This window comes from Marmota monax, unplaced genomic scaffold, assembly GCF_021218885.2.
Source record: "Marmota monax isolate L192 unplaced genomic scaffold, Marmota_monax_Labrador192_F-V1.1 WCK01_AAM20220418_F8-fsc00050, whole genome shotgun sequence".
In the NCBI taxonomy this organism is placed as follows: Eukaryota; Metazoa; Chordata; class Mammalia; order Rodentia; family Sciuridae; genus Marmota; species Marmota monax.
Genome location: NW_026694552.1, coordinates 7805101 through 7816061, shown reverse-complemented (window position 1 = coordinate 7816061; position 10961 = coordinate 7805101). Strand labels below are relative to the sequence as shown.

General features: G+C 37.0%; 1 protein-coding gene across 2 annotated transcripts; it reads right to left on the bottom strand.

Annotated features, from left to right (window-relative positions):
* Positions 1–213: 213 nt before the first annotated feature.
* Nxt2 (nuclear transport factor 2 like export factor 2) lies at positions 214–7304 on the bottom strand. Of its 2 annotated transcripts, XM_046420834.2 has the most exons (5): positions 7218–7304; positions 6866–6950; positions 5823–5909; positions 3535–3679; positions 214–2538 (listed from the first exon to the last, which is right to left on the bottom strand). In XM_046420834.2, the coding sequence occupies exons 2-5, from the start codon at positions 6872–6874 to the stop codon at positions 2357–2359; spliced, it is 423 nt and encodes a 140-aa protein (XP_046276790.1). In that variant the 5' UTR covers positions 6875–6950; positions 7218–7304; the 3' UTR covers positions 214–2356. The 2 variants fall into 2 exon arrangements, with proteins under 2 accessions (XP_046276790.1, XP_046276791.1); XM_046420835.2 differs by lacking the exons at positions 6866–6950; positions 7218–7304 and adding an exon at positions 6646–6724.
* Positions 7305–10961: the final 3657 nt, after the last annotated feature.

Sequence of the window (10961 nt, the reverse complement as noted above, 5' to 3'; positions counted from 1 at the left end):
CTTCACTAGTACCTCAAACAGGTGATCTTGGGAATGTGAATACATGCAGAAAAAGAGGAAGAATAAGGCAGTCTACAGAAAAAGTCCCTGATGTCAACCACTGTTTTCAACATTTTGATGCTAGTTTTAAATCTCAAAACCCTAAATATTGTAAAGAAGCAACCAGCTGTTTGGGAGCCTTAAAAACAAAAATCAAAACATCTTAAAACAAGCTTGAGAAAACTTTTCACAAAGCAAATTTTATTTTTCAAGCTATAAAAATATGAGCATGTCAAAAATAGTCTAGTCCATATAAGAGCAGTTCTAGCCATTTAAAAGTTATACAGATTTTGGAGAAAGCAATTCACAACCATTCAATTCAGTTATTGCTAGTTATACGCAGCTTTTATTTGCGACTGTTATTCACAAGAGAAAGGGCAGTATTTGGGCATTTTGTTGCTGCTAGAGCTGCGGTTTTAAAAAAAATCAATTCAAAATAAGAATAAGCTCCCTTTGAGTAGGAAATAATGTGCAATTTTTGATCAGTACTAAAAGAAGGTGTGGTTTAAATGTCAGTTCTACCCACTTCTCTCGTTTAATTCTATTTTGATAGTATATCAGAAATACAGTGTATAGCTTTGGGCGAGTAAATGAATTGCTGATTTTAAGATTAAGTAATAAGAAACATTAATCTTGGTTGCAATGTAGAAACAAAGCTGGCATATCTAGTTTTAAAACATTATAAATTGCAAATATTTTAAAACAATAAGCAAGAACCAGAGCTAGGTTATTCTTTTCCTTTTCAGTAGTCAAGACATAAAATTAATCTATTTGTTCTTTTGAAGTTTATCATGAAGATCTGTTGTTCTCTATTTTTCTCTCAAAAAAGGCAATGAGATAGTCATGTTAACAGGAACATGTTTTAAAATAAATGTGCCCAATGTCATATGGAAGAACGAATCACAAACCAAATAATTTTAACTTTAAATAATATATAATACAGTTAACAGCACAAAACATGGGGGTGAGTAATACATAGGAATCTTTGGGCCTAAAATTCACTGGAAGACTTAGTTAAGGGTGTCACAAAGAGATAGCAATGGCTTTGTTTCCAACTTTCCTTCTAGACCCTGTTACAAGATTAGGCTTATTGCTGACATTCTACCCCCATAAGTTTTTGAATAAACAGATACATGATGGTGACAAGTATAAGGTGAAATATAAAGACCTTAAAAAAATCATTCTTAGAACAAATGTGACACTCATGACATTTGGCAAGGATACATAATAACTTAGTGATTTAAATCCTAAAAATAGTTTACATTTTTAGGAGGTAGTAAACGAGTACAAAACTTTTACCATTTAGTCACACCCCCCCCTCACTTTTGGTTTCAACCTTGGATATTTCTACATTTCTCACTCCCCATTCTCCCATTAAAGCTATTAGTTCTTCTAGCACTCATTACCAAAATTTCTAGACCTGGAGCTGCCAAGATATATGTTTTTAAGAAGTCTTAATCCACCAAATGCACCCAACAATCAAGTGTCAATTTAAAATATTTTTACCTATTTAGTTATTAATTCACTTATAAAATAAAAACTCAAAATAAGAAAATTTAACACGAAAAAGTCTATTAAATATTCCACATGCAATTCTAATATGTCATAGTAGTTATGAACTGATAAACTTACTATATATTGCAATGCATTACCAGTGTTAACTGAAAACAGGCATGTGGTTTAGTAAAAATTCAACCTATTAACCGAAAAAAAAAATCCCACTTATTCCCAGAGAGTTATATTGTGTTGATACTCCACAGATAGTATTACAAAAGGATTCCATTTTTGCGATAGGCTGGGTTCACAGTGAGTATGTTAGTACCAAGATCATGTGTTTAACATTACTTTAAGAATGTCATTAGTGGAATGTATATAAGGCATGTAAAAAACTAGCATTAAAGCTCTGAAGGGCAACAAACCAAACTGGCAGCTGCTAGAAAAGGTGCTGCTAGGAATAAAAAAAATACCGAAGAAACTTAGTTTCAGCACAAACCAGTTTACAGTGTTTTTCTAATTAAATGAATCAATTCACACAGACCTCTGCTTCATGGGGTAGAGAGAGAAGATGGGAGGGGAGGGAGGGGGGATGGTAGAGGATAGGAAAGGTAGCAGAATACAACAGTTACTAATAGGGCATTATGTAAAAATGTGGATGTGTAACCGATGTGATTCTGCAATCTGTATTTGGGGTAAAATTGGGAGTTCAAAACCAACTTGAATCTAATGTATGAAATATGATATGTCAAGAGCTTTATAATGTTTTGAACAACCAATAAAAAAAAAATTAAAAAAAAAAAAAGAATAGACTTTTACCCCTTTAACTACTAGCCCAATCTTGAAAACGGAAGCAATCACTAGCAATCTTCCACACGGTGCTATTAGGAGTGGACTGAGCAGTCAGCAGAAAGTTCTGGTTGAAGTAATGTTGTTTGTTTCCATCAAACTTCACAGTTCCACTGGTCACAACAAGAACTGTAGTCTGGGACTGGGTAGCTTGCTCTTTGTCCAAACACAAAGAAGAAAGAGCTTAGTTTCTGTCTCTAAATAGGCAAATTTTCAGGCTACAATTGCTTATGATCTAATAATGAAATTTCCATAAACATTCTTTACCTTAAGCATAATCTTGAACATGTATGTTCAAATCCAGAAAATGAAATACTATTTTCAAAAATATCAAAATTACTTTTGATCTAGAAAGATTTGGGGGTAATCTGAAGTTTCAAAATAAAGAACTTATAGGACCATTTGCTTCCTGTATATATTAATATTTCATTAGCTTTCTAACAGAGCTTTATTGATATTTTACTTAAGTTATTCTTCAACAACTATAAAGGAAAAATAATCACCCTAAACAACTACTTAAGATACTAAGGACCCCACCTAGAGGTAATTATTATAAACTGCATCAATTTACTCTAAATCAAATTCTGTCTGGCTTAAAGTCATCCTTTCACATAAAAGAATAAATTTTCGTGAAATTTGAATATGCTGTAAAATACTGAAGCACATTAGAGATATGGCATAAATTTTCTCTGGAAACAGGGTGTGATGATGTACACCTATAATCCCAGCAACTCAGAAAGCTGAGGCAAGAGGATCAGAAGTTTTAGGTCAGCCTCAGCAACTTAGTGAGACCTTGACACAAAATAACAAATAAAAAGGGCTGGGGATGTGGCTCAATGGTAGAGGACCCCTGAGTTCAACCCCCGGTACCAAAAAAAAATATATAAAATCTCTGGAAATACACTTCATTAACAAAAATAATATTTAATCTCTATTTCTCATATAACTTTCAATGGGTCATAATTCCATAGACTACCAAAACCTATTAGTGATTCTATGGAGTGAGAAGCATCTAATGGAAGACCAAGATGAAATTTTCATATTTAACTTGCTCAAATAATATTTCTACCACTAAGTTATTTGCCACTTTTGGTATGAAAGCTTAATGCCCACTAAAGAAAACAAAGGAATTAATTTGAAAGATCAACTTACCATGGACTGGTTGGCAATCTAACATATTGACCTGGAACTCACTAGAAGGCAACATCTCGAAAAAATTACTTAGGGCATCTAGCCCTGTAACAGCATTTCCATTCCATATTAAAGTGGCCTTGTCCAAATACAGCCTGGTAAGTGCCTATAAAGAAAGAAAAGTTTTTAAAGGGATTTTTTCCCTCAGATAAGCATTTTCTAGAAACGGATTAAAAGGTTGTGCATGGCATATAAACACTTTCACAGCTATACCTCCATCTCCACTTCCTCTGCCCCATTGCCACCAGAAACCAATGTGAGCTAAGTGTCCATTTTATAGTTGGCCTTAAATATTATGCTATCATTTCTATATTATGCAATAAATACATTTTTCATATTTCCTTTTCAGTCATAATGAGAAAACCTTGCATCCAAACACAGAGTATTACAGTTTTGCTTTCTGTTTTAAATTGAATTAAATGATCACAAGTTCTAAGTACATACAGCCTCAAACCAATTTTGTTTTCTGTCCTTTTTTTTTGGGGGGGGGGTACTGGGGATTGAACCCAGGGTCACTTGACCACTGAGCCACATCCTCAGCCCTATTTTGTACTTTATTTAGAGACAAGGTCTCACTAGTTGCTTAGCACCTCGTTTTTGCTGAGGCTGCCTTTGAACTCATGATCTTCCTGCCTCAGCCTCCAGAGCTGCTGGGATTACAGGCGTGCACCACCATGCTCAGATTATTTTCCGTACCTTTTAAAATGAGAATTAACAAAGTTCCAATTAAGCCCTACTATAATCCTAGTGGTTATATACATGAAATAATTTGGTGTTTGTATGTATAAGGAAAAATTAGTTCCTTTTGCTACTACTCTATTAGCATAATATTTCAAAAGCATCATGAGCATTTGTAGAGCTCATAATTGAAATGGTAAGTGAAAAAAGGGTCCACACAAAGGAAAATCCGAATTACCACTTTTTTTTTGTACCAAGGACTGAACCCAGGGGTGGCGCTTAACCACTGAGACACATCCCTGCCCTTTTTATATTTATTTTTTTAAATTTTGAGACAGGGTCTTGCTTAGTTGCTTAGGGGTCACTAAATTGCTGAGATTGGCTTTGAACTTGTGATCCTCCTGCCTCAGCCTCTCAAGACCCTGGGATTAGAGGCATGCATCACCACACCTAGCTCAAGTTACCTCTTTAGGGTTAAGGGACATATAATTTGCTTTATTAAAATATTTAACAGGTCAAAAGACAACAGATGCTGCCTTTTATTACTACTCTATTTTTGAAAGCAGTGAGACACAAGAAACATTCATGACATGGAATAATACACATCCACTGCCAAACATCAGTGGCAGAATCATCTGTTATCTTTAAAAATAAAGCACAGTTTTAATGTTGATGGGAGACTTAGGTAAGACTCACTTGATCACATACTGAAATAATTACGTAGACATAGAGCCCAGTGATAAATCAATAAAAACGCTGATAAAGTGATAACTTGGTCTGTTGAAGTAGAAGCATTAACAATATGTGGATTCTCTTTTAAGTGCCAGCTGTAGTTGTTGAGTCTTAAGTAGAAATTATCTATTAATATATTAAATAAGGAAACATCCCTGTAAAGACAGATCCTTCCACTAGTACTGATATTTCTTTCACCATACTGGTTAAACAATGGGACTAAGAAAATGTTACATAATTAAGTAAATATATGCTGGGCTCCTCAGTGCAGTGCAGTATTTAAGTCTTATTAACTACCCTAAAAATAAAATGTGCTTAACAGAAATTAGCAATTCATTCAAGGACCTGGAAATAAAGGCAATCCTATGATATGATTCCAGATTCCAACTATCATTACTACCAAACCAATCTTTCCATAATCAACTGGTGTTAAACACATCCATAGTTATCATTTCTGCAAGTCAGATAAATAGCTGGCTCAAAAAAAAAAAAAAAAAAACCTGGTGGGGCTGGGGTTGTGGCTCAATGGTAAGAATGCTTGCCTAGCAGTATGAGGCACTGGGTTCAATCCTCGGCACCACATAAAAAATAAACAAATTAAAGGTACTGTGTCCATCTATAACTAAAAATAATATTTAAAAACCTGGTATTTGGCCTGGGAATGTGGCTCAAGCAGTAACGCGCTCACCTGGCATGCGCAGGGTGCTGGGTTCAATCCTCACATCACATAAAAATAAAATAAAGATGCTGTGTCCACCGAAAACTAAAAAATAAATAAAAACTTCTCTCTCTCTTTAAAAAAAAAACCTGGTGTTTTAATAAAGTGGTATTACACTTACCCTTCTTCTTTTGTCCATTGTCTCATAGTAAATATTAACAAATTCCTCAGCAGCTCTACATGCCTGATCTACATACATTTTAAAATCCTACAAGAAAAATTACAGAAAATTATATTAGCATCCATTCAACCCCTCAGAAACACAAAACAAACAGAAGCTGATGATTTCCACCACTATGTAGCTTTTTATATAGAGTTCAAGTTCTTCCTCATAAATCTAGACATTTTAAAAGTTAGGGCTTGAAAGATTCCAATTTTTAAAATTTTCACTATGTTTAGGTCAAGTTTTTTAGGGCATAATCAGCTCAGTGAATTTTTTTTTTTTTTACTCTTCAAGCAGAAAAATTCATAATCTTTGCTTGGCAACTAAGGAAAGGAAGACTCAGAATTTTATAAATCATTAACCTTAAAATGACACAGTTTGAACCTTAAAGCTGGGGAGAGGGTTGACTTATCTCTAAACAAGTTTGTAAAGGACTGAGTTCGTTTGTATGACCAATCTCAAAAGTTGCTCAATGAAAACACTAGTTCAAGAACTACTTGAGAAACTGGACAGCTCCACTTAACAAACTTTCTCACATTACTTAAACATTCACTACTGTTTGTAAAAGTAGTATTAAACGGGATAGGCTGACGGGGTTCCCGAAAGAGGGTGAAGGACTAAGTACCTCCTTCCTCAGCTATTTACTGGGCTAGGACTATTATTTGAGTCAAAAATAATGAATCGCAAGTTTCATTTCCTTTTCAGGTGATCGAAAGTGATTCAGAACGGGAGAAAATACAAAGGACACGGTAAGCCATGAACAACAGACCAGAACACCCACCTTCCGTTCCCCCACCTCAAGGTCCTTTCAGATACCATTAAGAAAACGCGCGGTTTGGGGGGCGGGCAGCAGACAGTGGGTCCCGCCCCGGAGGCCAACGGGCCAGACCCTGATTCGCCGTTTGACACGTGACCAACAGCCGGCACCCAGCTTCACGTCCCTCCCCTCGGCAGCCCAAGCCCCAGCGCCCAGGCGTCCTGCCGGGACCCCGCACACTCACCACCGACATGGTCCTAGGGGAGCTTGGATAAGTATGTTTCGGCTGTGGCGGAGTCACTATGTCCTCACGTGTTTGCCTCGCTCGGCTGCAGAATGAGGAAATATTTAGGAAAGCAGCGAAACCCGCCAAACGCACACAATTTTCTACCCGCCCATTCTCTCCCGGAAGTAGCTAGGTCCGTTGTAAAAGCACTCCGACGTCCCAACCTTAAGCTTTACCTCACTTCAGTTCCGACGGTGCCCTCCCATCCGCCTTACTTACTTCCTTGCTGGATTTAGTTTAAAAGTAGGGGGGGAAATCCACTTTGTCTCGAACACTAAAATTAAAACTATCCCAATTTTCAAACACGCACCTCGGCTTAAACTGAAACGAAAGCGTCTAATTAGGGGGACTTCCTTTCTCCAGGAGGCGGGGCCAAAGACCACTGATTGACCACCACGAAAGGCTACTAGATTCTTAACCTAGGAAAGAGGGGTGGAGCTTGAAAAAAGGCTCACATACTGCACCTGACCGGTTAAAAAAAAAAAAAAAACTTTTAGAGTTCTGGAACTTTCTCGAAGAATCGACTCTGTGTCTCTGTGGTATGCCTAAAATTAGTAACTAAATGATTTTACACTCGCTATGTCCAAGAGAAAAGTTCATCCAGTTCCTCCTCACCATGGCTAGTCATTCCACTAAATAACCTAAAGGTTGAGTAGTGACTACATGCAAAAATACTTCTCTAAGTATTTTTACCTATATTCACTTACTGTTCATAGTAACTGTGAGGTAAATGCTATTTTATTATCATATTATGCCTACGAGTAATTATCCTGTCTAAAGTCACAAACTACTTGAGATTCAAATTCAAGTCATGTAAACACCGGCAATCTGGGCAAGGCGGCACACGCCTGTAATCTCAGTGCCTCAGGCAGTTGAGGCAGCAGGGTCGCAAAGCCAGCCTCTGCAATTTAGCGCCCTAAGCAACTCAGCTACTTAAGACTCTAATTTTAGAGACGCTGTCTCTAAAATATAAAAAGGGCCTGGGGATGTGGCTCAGTGGTTAACTGCCCCTGGGTTCAATCCCCGGTACCAGTAATAATAATAATAACCCTACCAAGGAGTGACCAACTGTCACTCCTTAGCCCTTCCGTAAAACTTCTCATCTTAAAGTCACAAGTGACTCGTGGGACTATCAAATCAAATACCTCCAGTAGTCTCACTATGAATAGCTTTTTTGTTGATCCTAACAGTAACAGCAGCTCCTTCTATAGAATCTTTCTCTGTCTTCCTGGGGCCAATCTCTTCTATATTTTCTCATATTTCTACTTCCTGACCTTTCTCTTACACCTGCTAGTTGACCTCTAACGGCTACTGCTGCTTCACTTACCTTTTTTCCTCCTCTGCAGGCTTCCGACTGGCGTCACATCCGGCGGCCCCCACTTTTAAAAGTCGCCCTCCTCCCACGTGATCTCAACTGCTACTCCTATGCTAATGCACCAGAGCAGCCAATCGCCAGCCTTGACCTCTAATCTGAGCTCCAATTACGCATGTGGGATTTTACCCAAGAGAAACACCAGAATGCGCTACTAGCTTCTTAACCTTATAAGTCTAAAATTTAAACTCATTATTTTCTGTGTCTTTCTAACCTCTGTAGTCTCTCCATCATCTATGCTTGAATTCTTGGAATCTTTGTTGTTGGAGTCTCATCTCCCCATCATCATCATCTTCATTCGTTCAACAAATATTTATTAAGCATTTACTATGTGTCAGACATTGTTAAAGGGTCTGGATATTGACTAGTGAACAAAGTAGATATGATCCATAACCTCTTGAAGCTCAAAGTGTAATTGGGACCCAAACATTAATGAGTTACAAAGGAATTCCAAGAAAAAAAACAATTTGGAGTAAATTGCCTAGTTTTGCCCATTTGCAACTTATCTTCCCACCCTAATCCTGAAGCATTCCTTATTTCATGTCCCCTGAACATCAGTAACTTTGACTCTCCTATGGCATTAAGGGTGGCTATTGGTATGGACAGTAATGCTAAGGATTAGGTGATTTGGGGGAGTATTGGAAATGTACAACTGAGTTGAAGGTGGAAGAAGGTCTCAGAGTTTTACACTGGAATTTTGCACAGAAATTTGAGCTGCAATGTGCAAATTGCTACATTGATGTGCTACAAGGTTGGGAGGCTCTGTAAACTGATAATATAGAAACAAATGTTGGACTCTGATCCTCAGAGCAGTGAATTTAAATCACATGAAAACAGTATTGCATATGTGTGGAGAGGAAGAAAGAGAACCAAGCAATCTCAGAATTCTTTTTTTAATATTTTTTTTGACATTGATGGGCCTTTATTTTGTTCATTTATTTATATGCAGTGCTGAGAATCAAACCCAGTGCCCCACACATGCTAGGCAAGCGCTCTACCACTGAGCCACAACCCCAGTTCACACAGAGGTACTGTTCACTAGCTAACTGCATGTATTAAAAGTAGAGAGAGTGACTAGGAAGGGTATGAAAGAAAGGACTTTTCTTGAAACACAGAATGACATTTTTTGTTAGACACATTGTTGTTGGCACCAGTCAGGATTTAGATCCTAAAAGTGCCACTAACTCTGTGACCTTGGCCAAATTACATAGCCTGGGTTATGACTAAATCTTTCAATCTGTAAAATGGATATTCATATATATTTCATAACATAGTTGTGAAAATCAAATGAGCCACTGACTGTCATACAGTCTCTATTAACAATAAACAAGAAATGGAAACAACTTAGGTGTCCATCACTCATGAGTGGATAAAGAATCTCTCTCTCTCTCTCTCTCTCTCTCTCTCTCTCTCTCTCTCTCTCTCTCTCACACACACACACACACACACACACACACACATACACACACATTATTCAGCCTTTAAAAAGGAGACCTTGCCATTTGCCAAACATGGATGAAACTGGAGGACATTATGCTAAGTGTAATAAGCCAAAGACAGAAAAATATTGTTTGAGTTCACATGTGGAATCTAAATAAAAGCCAAATATACAGAAAGAGTAAAACAGGGGCAGGTTGCTGAAGGAAATGCAGAGTTGCAGATCAGAGGATACAAAGTAGGAGATATGTGGGGTGAACAAATATAGAGATCTAATGTATAACCCAGATACTATAATTGATAGTAGTGTATTGTGTTCAGGATTTTTGCTAAATGAGTAGATTATAGTTGTGATGAGGGGGATGGGCAACCATGTGTGATGATGAATATGCTAATTTGATTCACTATAGTAACTATTATACTACATACATATCATAATAATATGTTGCATATCTTGAATATACATAATAAAACTTATCTAAAAAGAAATTATTATAGTCTGCCTTCTATTTTTTGATGTGCTGACATTTTGGACTTGATTTTAAGTTGCTGGGGAAAACATTATGTGTTTTTCACATACTAAACTCTTACCCAAACCACAGACACACAGGAAAAAAACCTTATACAAAGACTAAGTGGTTAAAACTGAGTGACCAAATAAAATTTCTTCCTACTTTTAGCTTGCCTATATCTCCATTCTGAATCCATTCTGAAGGATGTGAAAGTGTGAATTAATTTCCTATAAAGAGAACTTTTTCTTCCTGTGTCATAAAAGTGAGAGCATAATCCATTTTCACCTCATTACATTTCAATTGCCTCCTCTATGGGGCATTCACAAGTCTTATCTTCAAGGAAGAACAATTCTTTCAATTCCCTGCTGGAAACTTTTTGTTCAAGTAATTATTTTCAGAAGCAAAACATATAATAAGGCTCTATCGGTTGAATGCTCAGGATTTGGGAAGTCCCACTAAGACTCTGGCTCATCTAGTCCACAAATTTCTTAGAAATGTATGATTATGATTGTCAAGACATCATAATGAAAGGTTCCAGTAGAGACGTATGTTCAATTAAGAAGATGAGAAACTACATTCTTCAAGTTTCCTTATCTTACTTGGCTCTACCTCTGAAGTCTTCTTCATTCTAAACACCTATTTTTTTCTTGTCTTCTCTCTCCCATCTAGGCTCACACTTTTTCTTGCTTCTATGAACTCAGTCAGAATAAAACAAAACAACACAGTAAATGAC

Coding starts and splice junctions, on each gene's coding strand:
- Nxt2 (XM_046420834.2), bottom strand. Junction 3,680..5,822: donor CAATGGACAAAAGAAGAAGG/GTAAGTGTAATA, acceptor CTTTCTTTATAG/GCACTTACCAGGCTGTATTT. Junction 2,539..3,534: donor AGATTGCCAACCAGTCCATG/GTAAGTTGATCT, acceptor GTTTGGACAAAG/AGCAAGCTACCCAGTCCCAG.